This window comes from Callithrix jacchus, chromosome 7, assembly GCF_049354715.1.
Source record: "Callithrix jacchus isolate 240 chromosome 7, calJac240_pri, whole genome shotgun sequence".
Lineage (NCBI taxonomy): Eukaryota > Metazoa > Chordata > Mammalia > Primates > Cebidae > Callithrix > Callithrix jacchus.
Window position 1 is genome coordinate 47984614 of NC_133508.1, and position 18987 is coordinate 48003600.

General features: G+C 42.5%; 1 protein-coding gene across 11 annotated transcripts in view; it reads left to right on the top strand.

Moving 5' to 3' along the window:
* Nucleotides 1-18987, top strand: part of UBE4B (ubiquitination factor E4B) — a 150964-nt gene that overhangs the window by 79524 nt on the left and 52453 nt on the right. For all 11 annotated transcript variants that reach the window (XM_054258751.2, XM_078330335.1, XM_078330338.1 and 8 more), the window contains 8 exons: nucleotides 4851-4992; nucleotides 6259-6359; nucleotides 9005-9119; nucleotides 13715-13798; nucleotides 16164-16220; nucleotides 17296-17412; nucleotides 17511-17609; nucleotides 18820-18933. In XM_054258751.2, coding sequence (XP_054114726.1) covers nucleotides 4851-4992; nucleotides 6259-6359; nucleotides 9005-9119; nucleotides 13715-13798; nucleotides 16164-16220; nucleotides 17296-17412; nucleotides 17511-17609; nucleotides 18820-18933 — 829 coding nt within the window. The remainder of the gene's footprint in view (nucleotides 1-4850; nucleotides 4993-6258; nucleotides 6360-9004; nucleotides 9120-13714; nucleotides 13799-16163; nucleotides 16221-17295; nucleotides 17413-17510; nucleotides 17610-18819; nucleotides 18934-18987) is intronic.

The window sequence follows — 18987 nt, forward strand, 5'->3', positions numbered from 1 at the left end:
ACTTCAGGCTGTCCAAGAAGCATGCCAACAGCATCTGCTTCTCGTGAGGGCCTCAGGAAGCTTCCAGTCATGGCGGGAAGTGAAAGGAGGGTAGCAGGCAGGTCACATGGCAAGAGCAGGAGCAACAGAGAGGAGCATGATGTCCCAGACTCTTTTAAACAACCAGATCTCATGTGAACTGAGTGAAAACTCACTCATCACCAAGGGGATGGTGCTAAGCCAATTGTGAGGGATCTGTGCCTCTATGATCCAGTCACCTCCCAGTAGGCCCCCACTCCAACACTGGGGATTACATTTCAACATGAGATTTGGAGGGGACAAACATCAAGTGACAGTGAGGGTATAAAATTTAAGTTAAGATGAAGTGGGGGGCCGGGCGCGGTGGCTCAAGCCTGTAATCCCAGCACTTTGGGAGGCCGAGGCGGGTGGATCACGAGGTCAAGAGATCGAGACCATTCTGGTCAACATGGTGAAACCCCGTCTGTACTAAAAATACAAAAAAAAATTAGCTGGGCATGGTGGCGTGTGCCTGTAATCCCAGCTACTCAGGAGGCTGAGGCAGAAGAATTGCCTGAACCCAGGAGACGGAGGTTGCAGTGAGCCAAGATCGCGCCATTGCACTCCAGCCTGGGTGAAAAGAGCGAAACTCCATCTCAAAAAAAAAAAAAAATGATGAAATGGGATGTATTGATAGGAATGGAAGTAATTTCAGTGGCAGTTGCATGAGCCAGTGCCATCCAAGCTTGCTGAGTTCACATGCATGCTCACATGCTGGGTGTGGGAGCTGCATCAAACTGAGGCCTGGCAGCTGGCAAGGACCTATTGACATTATACATAAGATGCTTTTTGCCTGACGCGGTGGCTCACGCCTGAAATCCCAGTACTTTGGGAGGCCAAGGCAAGGTGGATCACAAGGTCACAAGATCAAGACCATCCTGGCCAACATGGTGAAACACCATCTCTACTAAAATTGCAAAAGTTAGCCAGGCGTGCTGGCATGTGCCTGTAATCCCAGCTATTCAGAAGACTGAGGCAGGAGAATTCCTTGAACCTGGGGGGTGGAGGTTGCAGTGAGCTGAGATCATGCCACTTGCACTCCAGCCTGGGTGACAGAGTGAGACTCCGTCTCAAAAAAAATTTTTTTATAAAAAGATGCTTTTTATAAAAAGATGTGAGAAAATGGGGCTTATTATCAAGAAATAGAGTTTCAGATTTTCATTTTAAACATGAGGCAGAGCTATTTTCATTGTCATCTGCAAGAGCTGCTCATGAGAAAATTACCCTCAATTGTGTGTAGGTACAAACCTGTTTTAGGAAAGTTCATCCTTACAAAGTGCAGTGAATATAGTCACGGAGTCATGAATGTCAGAGGCAGAGGAGGGATCACAGGTAGCTTGAAACTAACTAAAATTGCTACAAGCAAAGATAGATATATATTTTTTCCCTTTCACGGGGTTCCCTGCACTTTTCCCACTGGTTGATGGCTTTTTCCGTTTGTCTTTGTACATGTTTTTCCTGTGCTTTATTACAGTACTCACTTTTCATTTATCAAGCCAATCAGCAGATAGCAGATCCTGCCATTAATTAATAAAGTATACCAAAAAATTAGCTGCTATAAAGACACAATAATTGGCCAGACACTGTGCCTCATGTCTGTAATCCCAGCACTTTGGGAGGCCGAGGTGGATGAATCACTTGAAGTCAGGAATTCGAAACCATCCTGGCCAACATGGTGAAATACCATCTCTACCAAAAATACAAAAATTAGCTGCACATGGTGGTGAGCACCTGTAGTCACAGCTACTTGGGAGGCTGAGGCAGGAGAATCGCTTGAATCCAGGAGGTGGAGGTTGCACTCAGTGGAGATTGCACTACTGCTCTCCAGCCTGGGTGACAAAGTGAGACTCCATCTCAAAAAAAAAAAAAAAAGACACAGTAATTAATTGCCTTTGTTTTTTTGAGACAGCGTCTTGCTCTGTTGCCAGGCTGGAGTGCAGTGGTGTAATATCGGCTCACTGCAACCTCTGCCTTCCAGGTTTAAGTGATTCTCCTTCCTCAGCCTCCTGAGTAGCTGGGATTATAAACGCATGCCACCATGCCTGGCTAATTTTTCTATTTTAAGTAGGGACAGGGTTTTACGATGTTGGTCAGACTGATCTTGAACACCTGACCTTGTGTCTGCCCACCTCAGCCTCCCAAAGTGCTGGGATTACAGGCGTGAGCCACCACACCTGGCCTGCCTTTGTTTGTTTTTTTTTTGAGACGGAGTTTTGCTCTCGTTACCCAGGCTGGAGTGCAATGGCACGATCTCGGCTCACTGCAACCTCCGCCTCCTGGGTTCAGGAAATTCTCCTGCCTCAGCCTCCTTGTTTTTTAAGGGATCCCACACTGACCTGCCCAACCTTGTCATGACTCTGGTGAGGTGCTTTATGGGTGGCTTAGTTACCTGCTCAGTTGGCAGGGAGTTGGCTGCCTTGTGCCTTCTCAGTTTCATTGCCTCCCTTCCCTTCCACCTGTCAGACCTATTTTATAGGTTTCTGGAGTTCAAATTTACTAGATTCTGGGCTGAATGCCTTGGATTTCAAAGTAGCATTGTTTTCACCTTCTTACGGAAATACTTTAATATCATACTTTATTATTTTTTTTATGCCAGACTGGTCTTGAACTCCTGACCTCAAGTGATGTGCCTACCTTGGCCTTCTAGAAGTGCTGGGATTACAGGCATGAGCCACTGTGCCCAGCCAATATCATAGTTGCTCTGTTGCCCAGGCTGGAGTGCAGTGGTGCGATCTCAGCTCACTGAAGCCTCCACCTCCCAAGTTCAAGAGATTCTCCTGCCTCAGCCTCTGAAGTATCTGGGATTACAGGCACATGCCACCATGCCACCAGTTTTTTTGCATTTTTAGTAGAGATGGGGTTTTACCATGTTGGCCAGGCTGGTCTTGAACTCCTGACCTCAAGTGATATACCCACATTAGCCTCCCAAAGTGCTGGGATTAGAAACATGAGCCACTGCGCCCGGCCAATATTCCAAGGTCAATTTTCTGTATTTTTCCAGAAGTCTAAAGACAGTTATGTGCATACAGTCATGTGTCCTTTAACAAAGTGGATACATTCTTAGAAATGCATCGTTAGGCAGGTTGGTCATTGTGTGAACATCATAGACTAGACTTACACAACCTAGATGGTACAGCCTACTATACACCTAGGCTATGTGGTATATAGCCTGTTTCTCTTAGGCTAAGAACCTGCACAGCATGCTAGTGTACTGAACACGGTAGGCAATTAGAACATATGGTGAGTATTTGTATATCTAGACATATCTAAATATGGAAAAGATACAGTGAAAGTGTGGCTTTGTAACCTTGTGGGACCATTATGGTATATGTGGTCCATCACAGACTTAAACTTTGTTATGTGGCACGTGTTCCAAATGTGTTCCGAAATTAGTTATGCATATCTGTCTTTCTGTAAAGCATGTCAATTCCTCTTGGTCCTGTTAGTTTTTAGACATTAATTATGTGTTCTGGGTTGAAGTAGAGATGCATCTCCTGATATTCCCGTGCTTTTTTTCTTTTTCGTTTTTTCTGAGACAGCGTCTCTCTCTGTCACCCCGGCAGGAGTGCAGTGGCATGATCTCAGATCACTGCCTCAGCCTCCTAAGTAGCTGGGATTACAGATGTGCACCATCACGCTCAACTGATTTTTGTATTTTTAGTAGAAACGGGGTTTCGCCTTGTTGGTCAGGCAGGTTTTCAACTCCTGGCCTCAAGTGATCCACCTGCCTTGGCCTACCAAAGCACTGGTTTACAGATGTGAGCCACCGTACCTGGTCATATTCCCATTCTCTATCATCTCTGTATGTAGTTTTTTTTGCTAAGTTTATGTTTTCTCATTTCCTTCATTTTAGTACTCCTTACTTTTTTTCCTTCGTTTTAATTAATCCCTGTGTATCTTTTATGTATATCAAATCAGTTTGTGAGTTAAACGCCAGATTTGTTATGTGGCCTGTCAATGGTTGACTTTAACTTTGTTTAATTTCCTGAAATTTAACCCTTGTGATTATGTTTGGTTTTTGTCCCAGAGGATAGTTATTACTAACATAGCAGTACTTCACATCGTATGCTGCTTATATTTTACAAAGCACCTCCACATTATTTCACGGAAGCCCCACTGCAGAAGAGATAGCGGTTCTAGGTTCAGGTAACACGTAAACAATGGGATTGAGACTAGAACCTACGTCTGGTTACTCCTAGTACAATATTTTTGTTTTGTCGTTTACTATACTGCTTTGCCTTTTTCACTCATAGTTTTGGAGTTATGTTGATAGCAAATATGTTCATGTCTCCTCCTAACTGGACAGTTTTCTTAAGCTCTGATTCTCTTGCCAAGTGCTAGATGAGGGCTTTTGAGATCTACGTAGAAGTAACAAAGATGAGGGCTATTTCGTTAGTCCTTTATAACGTCTAAACAGTTTGATTACAGCAGCAGCATAGTGTCTGGCTTTAACCTACAGGTCTCTGAGTGATGCCATTCTTTTTGGTTAAAGTGCCTATGATGTCTCTTTCAATGCTTAACACTTGGTAGCAGCAGTTCTTAGTGCTTCTGGTTTTATAAGTTGCCATCTGCAGGAAAATAAAGCCCCCTTCTTAGGTCCCTAAAATGTTATGAAAAGTTGCTCTTGTTGGGTTTGGAGCAGGTGAAACAGGCAGGGTGAATCTCGGCCGCATGGGTATTTGTGCTTTGTTACGTGTGCAGGGATCCTAACAGGCTTTCTGCTGCAGAAACGCAAACTCTGCCAAAAATAATCGAGAGATAAGAGTCATAATTTCTTTGTATCTTCTCCAAAGTTTGGGAGCCTCTGGTGGAGCAAGTAATTGGGATTCCTACAGTGACCATTTCACCATTGAAACCTGCAAAGAGACAGATATGCTGAACTACCTCATCGAGTGTTTCGACCGAGTTGGAATAGAGGAAAAAAAAGCACCAAAGGTAATGTGAAATGGATTCACTTAAAATTTTTAAAAAGCCTAGTTATTGTTTGATTATCCCCACCCCTGGAGCATTCATTTATTTATTCAATCAGTAAAGTCATTATTGAGCATTTGCCATGTGCCAGGCACAGTGCTGGGAATTTAGGATGTGTCAATGAACAAAACAGAGATTCCTGCCCTTGTAGAACTCACATTCTAGTGGAGACAGGGCCAAGGTGTGAACCTAGGTGGCCTGGCTTCAGAGTCCTCTCTTGACCACACTGTAGCTGGGCACCACCAATGACTCACATGGCCCTGATAATTCTGCTGGTTTGTTATAATGAGCAACATTATGGAGCCTCTGTAGATTGCCAAGGACTGTGCCAGGTCTACATTGGCTCGTATCCGCACAGTTGCTCTGTTAGTGCAGCGAAGCCCGGTATGTGATAGGCATTCTTTTTCTATTGTATGAATAAGCAAATGACCCTCAGAGAGACTAAGTACTTGTCCAGAATCACATAAATAATCAGTTGCAAGGCTGGGCTTAAACTCAGTAAGCTCCCCTTTTCCCATCACTTCTCTGGACTGGCTTCATTGTTTTCTCATTTTATTCCTATTTCACTTTCCGATTGTAGGTTTACATTAGAAACTGATCTGGTTGTCCACTGTTTAGTTTCATATTTGTAAAGGGCCCTCTTTGGACTTCGTTGTACTTAACCTTAGCAGAAGCAAAATGAGTGGGCATGTCTCCGAAGTTTTTTGATTTTTGTTTTTTGAGCTGGAGTCTCACTCTGTCGCCAGGCTGGAGTGCAGTGGCACTATCTCTGCTCACTGCAGCCTCCCCATCCTGGGATCCAGCAATTCTCCTGCCTTAGCCTCCTGAGTAGCTGGGATTACAGGCACCTCCCACCACACCCAGCTAATTTTTGTATTTTTTTTTAAGTAGAGATGAGGTTTCACCATGTTGGCCAGAGTGGTCTCAAACTCCTGACCTCAAGTGATCCTCTCACCTTAGCCTCCCAAAGTGCTGGAAATACAGGTGTGAGCCACTGTGCCTGACCTCCAAGGTTCTGAAGTGTGAGTTTGGTCACCTCTCTTCTCTGACATCAGTTTCTACAGAGGCAGTACACTTGAAAGGCATAGTTACCATAGCTCATTCACTAAGAATAAAAGAAGAAGAAAGCATGCTGTTTACTGATGGTCCATCTCTTTTATCTCTTGTTTTTACAGCATGAAATTGTATTGTTTGTTTCTTGTTGGCCTCACTTCTACCTTTCCTTTTCAGATGTGCAGCCAGCCAGCAGTCAGCCAGCTTCTGAGCAACATCCGCTCGCAGTGCATATCCCATACTGCTTTAGTACTACAAGGCTCCCTGACACAGCCCAGGTATGAAGGCCCATGACACGCTTGACGTTAACAGGCAGAAGGCCCTAGTCAGCAGTGGACATCAGGCTTCCCGGCCATTCTTGCGCCACCTTGGATAACTCTCTTCCTCACCTGTAAAATGAAGGTCCCTTTCCTTCTCTAAAATACGTGAAAATAAAACGCTCCTTTCTTCCTCATCTTCTAAAATAGTGCAAAGCATATTTTAAAAAGAAATTTGTTATATTTGAAGAATTCTGCCTGCTTTTTGAAATAGACCATGTTGAAATATGTGGACAAGCAAGGCAGAAAATTAGTAACTGACCGCACAGCTGGGTCAGCTGCCTAAAATTGGTGGAGGTATTTGATAAAATGTGTGGAGCATCACCTTCCATGTGTAACAGTCAGTTTCTGTTACTGAGTAATAAAGAAGAGTAATGGGATGGATAGCTTAGGAAGCCAACCAAAGTGCTACGTTATTTGCTTCTGAGAATCCCATAAAGGTTACATAATTTTGTTTTTGTTTTTTTTGAGACAGAGTCTCACTCGGTTGCCCAGGCTGGATTGTAGTGGCATGATTTTGGTTTACTGTAACTTCCCCTTCCCAGGTTCAAGTGATTCTCTTTCCTCAGCCTCCCGGGTAGCTGGGACTACAGGCATGTGCCACCACGGCTGCCTACTTTTTTATTTTTTATTTTTTTATTTTTAGTAGAGATGGGGTTTCATCGTGTTCACCAGGATGGTCTCCATCTCCTCACCTCTTGATCTGCTCCCCTTGGCCTCCCAAAGTGCTGGTATTACAAGCATGAGCCACCACACCTGGCCTATTTTGGTCTTTAAAATTCTTTTTCTTTGTCTCTCAGTCTTCTAAAGGTTGCAGGTATTTTTTTTAAAGGATATATATTTCATTTATTTTATATAAGAAATATCTAAAGGAAAAAGTTTACATTTTAAAGTTGAGGCTGGGCGTGGTGACTCACACCTGTAATATCAGTACTTTGGGAGGCTGATCAGCTGAGGTCAGCAGTTTGAAACTGGCCTGGCCAACATGGCGAAATCCCATCTCTACTAAAAACAGAAAAAACTTATCCTGGCGTCGTGGCCCACGCCTATAATTCTGGCTACTCGGACACTGAGGACAGAGAATCACTTGAACCTGGGAGCTGGAGGTTGCAGGAAGCCAAGATCACGCCACTGCACTTTAGCCTATATGACAGAGCAGGGCTCCATCTCAAAAAATAAAAATAATAAAATAATAATAAAGTAAAAGTTTACAGCCCAGGCTCACGCTGGTAATCCTGGCGCTTTGGGAGGCCAAGGCAGACGGATTGCCTGAGCTCAGGACTTCAAGACCAGCCTGGGCAACACAGTGAAACCCCATCTCTATTAAAAATAGAAAAAATTAGCTGGGCATGGTGGAATGCACCTGTAATCCCAACTACTGGGGAGGTTGGGGCAAGAGAATCACTTGAACCCGGGAGGTGGAGGTTGCAGTGAGCCAAGATCACTCTATTTCGCTCCAGTCTGGGCAACAGAGCGAGACTGTCTCAAAAAATAATAAGAAGAAGAAATGAATAATATAAAAGTTCACAAACATAATGTTACACTTATTTATGCTAGCTGTTCTTACATAATTTTCTATGCCGTAACCATATGTTTTTGAAACTTTTCAAAAAGAAGGAAAATTATGTACATGTACCAAAACTTTAAGAAACATCCCATGATTAAAATTAATGACTTTTTAAAAGTCCTCAGCCACTACCAATTTTTTTTCCCCCAATTTGGACGAGGCATAAAAAAGAAAAAGAAACATGTAATGCAGCCAGGCATGGTGGCTCACGCCTATAATCCCAGCACCTTGGGATGCCGAGGCAGGTGGATTACCTGAGGTCAGGAGTTCAAGACCAGCCTGACCAATGTGGTGAAACCCCATCTCTACTAAAAACACGAAAATTAGCTGGGCCTGGTGGTGGGCACCTCTAATCCCAGCTACTCGAGAGGCTGAGGCAGGAGAATCACTTGAACCCGGGAGGCAGAGATTGCAGTGAGCCAAGATCATGCCATTGCACTCCAGCCTGGGTGAGAGTGAGATTCCATCTCAAAAAAAAAAAACATATAATGCTTTTTTTTTAAGAGATAGGATCTCACTCTCTTGCCTAGGCTAGAGTGCTCACTATAATCTCAAACTCCTCCTGGGTTCAAGCAGTTCTCCTGTCTTGGCCTCCCAAGTAGCTAGGACTCTAGGTACACACAGTCTTGGCCAGTTAATATTTTCATTTTTTGTAGAGACAGAGTCTTGCTGCATTGCTTAGGCTGGTCTTCAACTTCTGGCCTCAAGTGATTCTCCTACCTCGGCCTCCCATAGTGCTGGGATTGCAGGCATGAGCCACCGTGCCTGGCCAGGCTTCCTTTATTAAGTGCTTCATTTTTAAAGGGCTCGATGTAGGAAAAGATGAAGTCTTTGAAACTTCCCATAGTCGCGCATTAAAAAGACTAAAAAGTGATTACTGTTGGTAAGAAGGGTTCGCTTTTGCCTGAAACTATCTTGCAGAATGTTTGGGAGATGTCAAGTTGGACTTTTGACTGGGCAGTTGTTGCTGACATGACATTTCACGTGATTGTGTAGTGAGTTGACTTCATCACCGTCCCTAATGTTCATGGGTCCACAGGTCCTTGCAGCAGCCGTCCTTCCTAGTGCCGTACATGCTGTGTAGGAATCTCCCATATGGCTTCATTCAGGAACTGGTGAGAACCACTCACCAGGATGAAGAAGTGTTCAAGCAGGTACGGTCATATGAGTTTGCTCTTGCAAATTTTAGCCTGAGAGCCTCTATACCAAGGCTAATTTTTGAATACACCATATATTGAAAACTTCTGCCTGAATTCAAACATCCATGTGTCAGTTGCTTAGAGACGAGGCCACCTCAAGATTCCTTTGAAGAAATCGCATTGACAGCTGCATTGTTCAAATCATGTGTCCATTGCAACGAATCAGTCAAACATCTATCTTTAAACAAGGTCTACGCTAGGTACTTTGGGCAATAAGAAAAAAATATACACGGCCCTGTTCCTGATTACAAGGAGCTTTTAAAACAAGAATACCCAGAGACAGCATAAGGCGTGATGTGCATTTGCCAGATAAATAGTATCAAAAAGTCATTCTCTGAGTTCGTAAGATTAATAACTTAACCATATTAGCTCACTGGCTGCCTGCATGCCACATAGAATATTTGTCTTCTTCCCACTAAACTAGAAAAGATGGCTCATATCTTACTAATTATTTCATTGGGTATTTATACATTGTTTTGGTATCTTACTGTGTAAAGCCAAGTGAAAATGCAGATATGTAGTGCTTAAAAATAAAGCTGCATATATAGTCCTGAAGGTTTCTTCCAAGGTGAAACTTTGTCATTAACATTGCTGTTTTAAGGACCTGTTTGGGAAAGTAAGCACTTTGCCTTAGCAGCTTTCACCCAAGTGTTTTTCCCTGATGAAAGGGTTTTTATCAAATTTTCTTACAGTTTGCTGTATCATCACTTCCTTTTTTGTGACTACAGAGAATAACAGAGGCAATAGCTATGATTGGTATGATTCCTTTCACTCTGTTTTATACCTAAGATTATTTATAACTGTTAATTTTAAAACCTTTGAATTCTTGGGAATTGTGTTTTCATTAGTCTTCAAAATATTTGTAAAAGAAGCAGCCAGGATTCAAGAATAAAAATTCCAGTTAGTGTTATGTACTCTGTCTGGAATTCACTGTTTATCTTAAATGATGATGTTACTGACTTACAGAAATATTAATGGAAACATAGTGAGCTTTTCTTCTCTAGAAGGATAAGTGAACTCTGAGAAAAATCAATCACTGTCTTGGAAGGTTTAAGAGATGCACTGTGTTAGAGATGTAATGGGCAGTAATTAGAATACTTTTCCTATTCAAGAAGACATTACTTGAGGAATCGAGTAGTTCTCACTATATAAAATCAGCCCAGTGAACATCTGTAAGGGGTATATTGAGCCTACTTTATTCATAAACAAGCCTACACAAGAGGTTATGAAATGACTTCTGAGTGTTTTCTGTTTGTTTTTTCCCCGTCACCAGCTTTGGATAGAGAAGCCCTGCATTTTAAAATTGAAGTGAAATTCATATAACATCAAATCTCCTTTTTTTTTTGAGACCGAGTTTTACTCTTGTTGCCCAGGCTGGACTGCAATGGCATGATCTTGGCTCACTGCAGCCTCCATCTCCCAGGTTCAAGCAATTCTCATGCTTCAGCCTCTGAGTAGCTGGGATTACAGGCACCTGTCACCATGCCCAGCTAATTTTTTGCATTTTTTGTAGAAACAGGATTTCACCAGGTTGGTCAGACTGGTCTTGAATTGCTGATGTCAGGTGATCTGCCCAGCACAGCCTCCCAAAGTGCTGGGATTGCAGGCATGAGCCACCACGCCCTGCCTCAAACCACCATTTTGAAGTGTACAATTCAGCAACATTTACTACATTCACAGTGTTATATGACCACCACAGACCTATTTATTTATTTAGAGGCGGAATCTCCTTTTGTTGCCCAGGCTGGAGTGCAGTGGCTCAATCTCGGTTTGCTGCAACCTCTGCCTCCTGGCGATTCTCCTGCCTCAGCCTCCCATGTACCTGGGGTTACAGGTGCACAACTAATTTTGCATTTTTAGTAGAGACAAGGTTTCGTCATGTTGGCCAGGCTGGTCTTGAACTCCTGGCCCCAAGTGATCCACCCACCTCATCCTCCCAAAGAGCCAGGATTACAAGTGTGAGCCACAGCACCTGGCCCAGATCTGTTTATTTTTAATCCCAGAATTCTGCTGCCTTTTCAGCCACTCAGTGTTGACTACTCATTGTCTTTTCTTATGTGCTACCGTGTGTTTTATCTAGAGAGGAATGGTAAGTGGGATGGAGCTGTTGAACTGAAAAACAGTATTTTATCTTTTTATCTTTAAAGAGCGGCAAAGGTGAATTATTAAATCTTTGACTGAAATTTCTACCTCCTTTTAATGTTTGAGAAATGTTCACAGATAAATAAATAACAGCTAGAATTTAGGACTGGAGGTTGACAGTATTTTTAAATCAGTGCTGAGAGGTATTCATTTGAAAACTGAAGAATTTATTTAAAATATATACGTCAGGCCAGGCATAGTGGCTCATGGCTGTAATCCTAGCATTTTGGGAGGCCTAAGCAGGCGGATCTCCTGAGCTCAAAAGTTCAAGACCAGGCAGGGCAACATGGGGAAACCCCATCTCTACTTAAAATACAAAAAATTAGCCAGGCATAGTGGTGCATGCCTATAGTCCCGGAGAACTACAGGCTGAGGCAGGAGAATCTCTTGAACCCAGGAGGTGGAGGAGGCTCCATTGAGTCAAGATCATGCCACTGCACTCCATCATGGGCAATAGAACGAGACTCTGTCTGAAAAAAAAAAAAGAAAAAGAAAAAGATTATGCTTAGTCATATTTTGCCTATTATAAATGACGCCCTAATTGCACCAAAGGATAACTATACAAGAAAGTGTAATTACATTTTACTTGTGGCATTCCTGAAAAACATATTTGGAGATTTTTTGGGATGACCAATTATGAAGTTTATTTTTGGTGATTCTGGAACCTCTGTTAGTCTTTTCTTCTTGATTACAATTTTGGCATTCCCCAAGGCCACACCTGAGTGTGACTTCTCCATTTTTATCTGGCTCACAAGAGTGAGTTACTTCTACCCTGATTGTTCGAATTGCAAACACCATAGAATGGGTCAGGCGCAGTGGCTCACGCCTGTAATCCCAGCACTTTGGGAGGCCAAGGTGGGTGGATCACAAGGTCAGGAGTTCAAGACCAGCCAGGCCAACACAGTGAAACCTTGTCTCTTCTGAAAATACAAAAAATTAGCCAGATGTGCTGGCGGGAACCTACAATTGCAGCTACTCAGGAGGCTGAGGCAGGAGAATCACTTGAACCTGGGAGGCGGAGGTTGCAGTGAGCTAAGAACATGCCATTGCACTCCAGCCCAGGTGACAGAGCGAGACTCTGTCCCCAATAAAACAAAACAAAACAAAACATAGACTGAGCTGTGTTGATATCTCAAAACACTCCATGGACACTTTGTCATCCAGGGCCCTTTTTTTTTTATACTGTGCTCTTTAAATTATTAAAGTGCTCAGTATCATAGGATGAAATTAGTGGGAAAGGGAATTTTTCAAGTTTTCTAGTGGCTACATGGTATACTCCTGTTACAACTTGTTGGCATTCAGATTGTCAGCTGTTTACAACATTTTCTATTAAATGTTATTAGCCTTAAATCCCAACCAACTCCGTAAATGTGTTGATCAGTGAGTACATTGTGAAGTTTGAAGGTGAGCTAGGCTGAGTAAATTTTGCATGGTGTTACTCTGTATTAATCATAAACATATAAAAGCAGATTTGAGTTCCTTTAAGTGCCAATAGCAGGTTAATGTATTGATTACACTATATGTGGAGGTAAGGCTTTCTAACTAAAGCTTTCTTTTTCAATTTCAACATTCACCCATTAGCTCTTCGCTCTAAATTAAGTTTAATGTAATAATAATATTCATCATTGGCCTGTTTATCTCGTTTTCCTCAAACAGGGAAAGGCTTTTAAAAAATATTGATAGAGTGCTGGGCGTGGTGGCTCACACCTGTAATCCTAGCACTTGGGGAGGCAAGGCAGGCGGATCACAAGGTCAGGAGTTTGAGACCAGTGTGGCCAACATGGTGAAACCTAGTCTCTACTAAAAATACAAAATTAGCTGGTGTGGTGAAGGATGCCTGTAGTCCAGCTACTTGTGAGGCTGAAGCAGGAGGCAGAGGCAGGAGAATCGCTTGAACCCAGAGATGGAGGTTGCAGTGAGCTGAGACCTCGCCATTGCACTCCAGCTTGGGCAATGGAGTGAGACTCCGTCTCAAAAAAAAATTGATAGATGTGAGGAAATATTGGAACATTTACTTGAATTTTTTTTAACAGGTTATAGATGCTTGGTAATCAAGAACATACTGGTTGCTGAGATGTGCAGAATTTAGTTGAGTAGAGCGAGGACCCTGGAGAGTCCTTTAGCAGGCGCCCAATTTATGGGTTTTGTTGAATTACAGGGAGTCCTGTCAGGGTATTAGAGTTCATAAAAATCCTCTTCTGGAGAATTCAGCTGTATTACCATATAATTAGCCTTGAAAGAACAGGTCAACACTCTGGCGGAATTCTAGACTTTTATATGCAAAAAAGCTTTTCCCTGGGGAGGGAATGCAGTTGCCGGGACTTTCACTTCTAGCAACTTGTTTGTCATGCTTCCTAGTCTTAGATTCTCTTAAACTTACATTTCTGATTTTGTTTTTTTTCTTATAGATATTTATCCCCATTTTACAAGGCCTGGCTCTTGCTGCCAAAGAGTGCTCCCTCGATAGTGACTACTTTAAATACCCCCTCATGGTAAAGCTTTGTTCTTTTTTCTTTAACTCATTTAATCAATGTTTTTCTTTCAGATTATTTTGACATACACTTTTCTTTCAGGTTCATGATCAACCTTGTTTTCACACTTAAAACACGAAATCGCCGTGTTGGCCATGCAGTGTTTGGTGTGCAGTGAGATGAGTCAGTGAAGACAGTTAGCAGCCTGGTACTTATTCACCTATACAAGCTGTAGACAGGAGTTAGTGATGCACTTACTACCATGTACTTTGCCATACTGTACAGCTTATGACAAAGATAGCTATTGTGGTATCCTTTCATTCTCTTAGCAATGAACATACCATACTTTGGATGAAATTTTGTTATTTTTTAAAAAAACAAAAATGGCTGGGTACAGTGGCTCACGCCTGTAATCCCAACACTTTGGGAGACCAAGGCGGGCAGATCACGAAATCAGGAGTTTAAGACCAGCCCGACCAACATAGTGAGTGAAACCCCGTCTCTGCTAAAAATACAAAAATTAGTCAGGCATGGTGGGGCACACCTGTAGTCCCAGCTATTCGAGAGGCTGAGGCAGGAGAATCACTTGAACTGGGTAAGTAGAGGTTGTGGTGAGCCAAGATCATGCAACTGCACTCCAGCCTGGACAACAGAGCAAGACTCTGTCTCACAAAAAAAAACAACTATTAAAAATGTAAATTAAAAGCAAAGTTGTACATGCTAAGAAAGCTAATACAATTTTATCTTTATGTGTTTACTTTGTGCAGAAAATCTCAGGGTAACTCTCTTGTTCACCTTCCCTGTTTCCTAAAACCATACACTTTGTCTACAGGCTTTAAGTGGGAAGGAAAAACCTGCTTAGCTCTTGAAGGCACTAGAGCAAGTGTAAATTGTGGACAGAAGTTTCAGCGAGATTCCCATGGGGGGACTTGACTGTTGTGAAAACGCTGAAAGTAGAATGAAAATTAGAAGCCCTTTTCTTTTCTGAATTTGCTATTTGAAATTTTGGGAGAAGAATATTTTGAAGTATTACTGAATATTTTTCATTGCAGAAGTATAAAGGAAAAGATATCAAAATGAAACTAGTTTATTTTGTGTATAAATTAACTCTTACATAAATTGAGACGATGATTAAGTTGTTTTTCTTGCTGTATTTGTTTAACTCATTCCACTGATTGGATTCCATTATACCATGAATTTATTACTGAGTATCTGTTCTGTGCTAGACCTGGGGATTCAGAAGCTAGGAAGACAAGGTCCCTCTCCTCAAGGCTACTGCAAAAATAAGAGCTACAGCACAACAGTTGAACAGATATTGTGATAAATGCTAAAACAGCTGGACACAAAGCATGCATTCATCTGTTTAAAAAATTCAAACCTATCATGACACTAAAGGGCTACAAGAAAGCTGGGAAATTAGAAGGTGAAACCAGAATTCCTACTTTAAAAAATAATTTTGAGTGGATTTACGCCAGAGCTCTTTCCGTTGTACACATTACTAGGGCTCCTGTTAAAATTTTTTGAATCCTTAGGTATTGTTCTGCCTGTGGCAGATGAAAGGAAGTGAAATAATCTGATTGTTTGAGTTCAATGATGAAGTATTTTAGTGAACACTAATTATCACAGTATTATATAAATGTTCCTGCATGGGATTGTTGGCTTTTGGGTTTTGGTGTGAATTAGCTTGATGTTTCAGTGAGGAGCTTTTAGCATCTGATACCAACAAAATGTCCTTTTGGTCAAAAGACAGAGGCCTCCATTGTGGTAGACAGTGATTTCATTTTGTGCCATTATTGATGCTTGTCTAATAACGAGGGTGCAGTGAGTGAGACGGTGCAATAATGAGAGTCAGGGAGAGGAAGCCTGGAAGCTAAACTCAGAAATAATCGTGATCATTCGCTAGGTCAGTGGATCTTGCTGTGCCATACCTTCGAATCAGCTGGGGGTCTTTAAAGGGGCTTATGCCTGGCTGCCCGCCCTAGACATTTCGATTGAATTCACCAGGGGTGTGGCATAACCACTGGTGTTTCCAAAGGCTTCCCACATGAAAAACTTTTTTGTAAGAAACATAGATAGATAGATACAGTGCACAAAATTAGATCTGGAAAACTGTTGCTCAGAATATCAGTAGAGGTTATCTTTGAGGGTAAAGTTTGAGTAAGTTTTAGTTTCATTTTATATTTCTGTTTTCAAGTTTTTCACATTGCACATGTATTCATTTATTAATCAGAAAGAGTAGTAAAGCTGCTGCCTTTTCAGCGGGAATGCATGTGTGCCATTGTAGAGGGAATGCATTTATAGCAGCAGTTAAAGCTGTTTCTTGATGCTACAAATGACAGTCAGTTTCAGATGAAATGCATTTAAATGACTCTGATCTTATTTCTAGGCACTAGGTGAGCTCTGTGAAACCAAGTTTGGGAAGACACACCCTGTGTGCAATTTGGTAAGCACTCACCTGATGGGCTTGCACGTTTTCAGTGAATATATCGTAACCCAGAAGGCATTCCTCCAGTGAGATGACCTGGAAAACTTCTCTTGAAGGACATTTAGGTGTAGGCGGAGGTAACGTGTCTGGAAGGCTCTCAACTGTTACATTATTGTTAGACACGTTATTTCCTGTATTACAGTTGTTCATTTCTATGATTTTTTTCCCTTTTATTTTTTCTAAGACAGAATCTCGCTCTATCACCCAGGCTGGATGGAGTGTAGTGCTGCGATTTCAGCACATGGCAGCCTCCACCTCCTGGGTTCAAGTGAGTCTCGTGCCTCAGCCTCCCAAGTAGCTGGGAATACAGGTGCACACTACTATGCCAGGCTAAATTTTTTTTTTGTATTTTTAGTAGAGATGCAGTTTCACCATGTTGGCCAGGCTGGTCTCAAACTACTGACCTCAGGTGATCCACCTGCCTCAGCCTCCCAAAGTGCTGGGATTACAGGTGTGAACCACCACACTGGGCCTGATTTTTTTTTCCTTTATAAGTATTGTACAACTAAACTAACAAGTCCTATGGAAAAGTTATTCAAGTCCTTTGGTAGTATAAGTAAGAAGAGTTCATTTGAACTTGATCAAATAATATCTTGAAACATAAAAACTTATTTTTTTTTTCTTTTGAGACAGAGTCTTGCTCTGTCACCCAGACTGGAGTGCAGTGGTACAGTCTTGGCTCACTGCAACCTCTGCCTCCTGGGTTCAAGCGATTATCTTGCCTCAGCCTCCCCAATAGCTGGGATTACAGCTGTATGCCACCACACCTGGCTACTTTTTGTATTTTTAGTAGAGATGGGCTTTTTCCATGTTGGCCAGGGTGGTCTCAGACTCCTGACCTCAGGTGACCCACCCCCACCTGTATTGGCCTACCAAAGTGCTGGGATTACAGGTGTGAGCCACCGTGCCTGGCCGAAACAAAAGTTTTAATAATATCTTGTGAAAATATAGAGGAGCTGGCGGGTTTTCATTGCATTTTTCCCTCACCGGCCCGTCGAGCGGCTTGACCAGCCTCTTCCATCTTCCCTCCTAGGTTGCTTCTTTGCCGTTGTGGTTGCCGAAATCCTTAAGCCCTGGCTGTGGGCGGGAGCTGCAGAGACTCTCTTACTTGGGGGCTTTCTTTAGCTTCTCAGTCTTTGCAGAAGATGATGTAAGTATACTGGCTACTTATGCTTTGCTGCTCTTTTATTCAGATTCTTTCCCAAATGTACACTATATGTTGATTGCATTTTTTCCTTCTCTTTCCAGGTTAAAGTGGTTGAAAAATATTTCTCAGGGCCTGCCATTACCCTGGAAAACACTCGTGTGGTTAGCCAATCATTGCAGCATTACTTAGAACTCGGAAGGGTAAGTGCTCAGAAAACAAATCCAGAGAAAGTACAACGGATGAGCTTCAGATGGGGGGCTCCTATTTTGTAGACTGGAGGATGCCTGGTACACAAACGGCTAACAAAAGCCAATTTGATCTTATATAAAAAAGATAAACCCTAAGTAAGTAACCTGTGTTTGGAATAACAATTGTAACAACAGCAGTGTGCTGCCTTTGTATGTAGCACCACTGGAAGCTGGTCCTAAGCTTAGTGGCCCTGCTCCTCCTCCAGCTGGCCCTTGGCCATTTACACTATGGGGGTGGGCAAGAGCTGTTTGTTTGCACACACCCCTCACTGACTTGCTTATCCCAAATGCAGATTAATATGTCTTCAGTTCTCAAACTTAAAGGCAGAGAAAGGCTGGGCATGATGGCTCTCCCCTGTAATCACAGCACTTTGGGAGGCCAAGGGGGGTGGATCACCTGAGGTCAAGAATTCAAGACCAGCCTGGCCAAGATGGCAAAACCCTGTCTCTACTAAAAATACAAAAATTAGCCAGGCGTGGTAGTGCATGCCTGTAATCCCAGCTACTCGGGAGGCTGAGGCACGAGGATCGCTTGAACCCAGGAGGTGGAGGTTGCAGTGAGCTGAGATCACGCCACTGCACTCCAGCCTGGGCAACAGAGCAAGACTTCATCTCAAAAAAAGAAAAAAGGCAGAGAAGTTATAGGCTTGGATAACTAAGGTAATTTTGATCATGGAAAGGAAGTAACAAAGGCTATTTTATCAAAATTGTAACTGCCGGCCAGGCACGGTGAAACCCAGCCTCTACTAAAAATATGAAAATTAGCTGGGCATGGTGACACGTGCCTGTAAATCCCAGCTACTCGGGAGGCTGAGGCAGGAAAATCACTTGAGCCCAGGTGGTGGAGGTTGCAGTGAGCTGAGATCGCGCCACTGCACTCCAGCCTGGCAACAGAGCTAGACTTTGTCTCAAAAATAAACCAAAAAAAATATTACTGTAACTGCCTACCTCCCCCACTCCATATTCTTGCTTTCATGCTGATTACCTTGACACAGTTCAATATGGATATTTCTTATATTCTTCTTTCACTGAGGCTCTCCTAAAATGAGTAGAAGTGGGAGAGAAGAGAACGTGGGAAGTAGATTAGCTGTTCTTAAAGTCAAAAAGGAATTGTGTTCAAAATAGTTTTAATTTGTTTCTTCTTTTTTAAAACAAATTTCAGCAAGAGCTTTTTAAGATTCTGCATAGTATTTTGTTAAATGGTGAAACCCGTGAGGCTGCTCTCAGTTACATGGCGGCTGTCGTCAATGCCAATATGAAGAAGGCGCAGATGCAGGTAGGATTCTCGTTTGTCAAATTCGTTCATCTGACCCAGATTTAGTCAGCACCT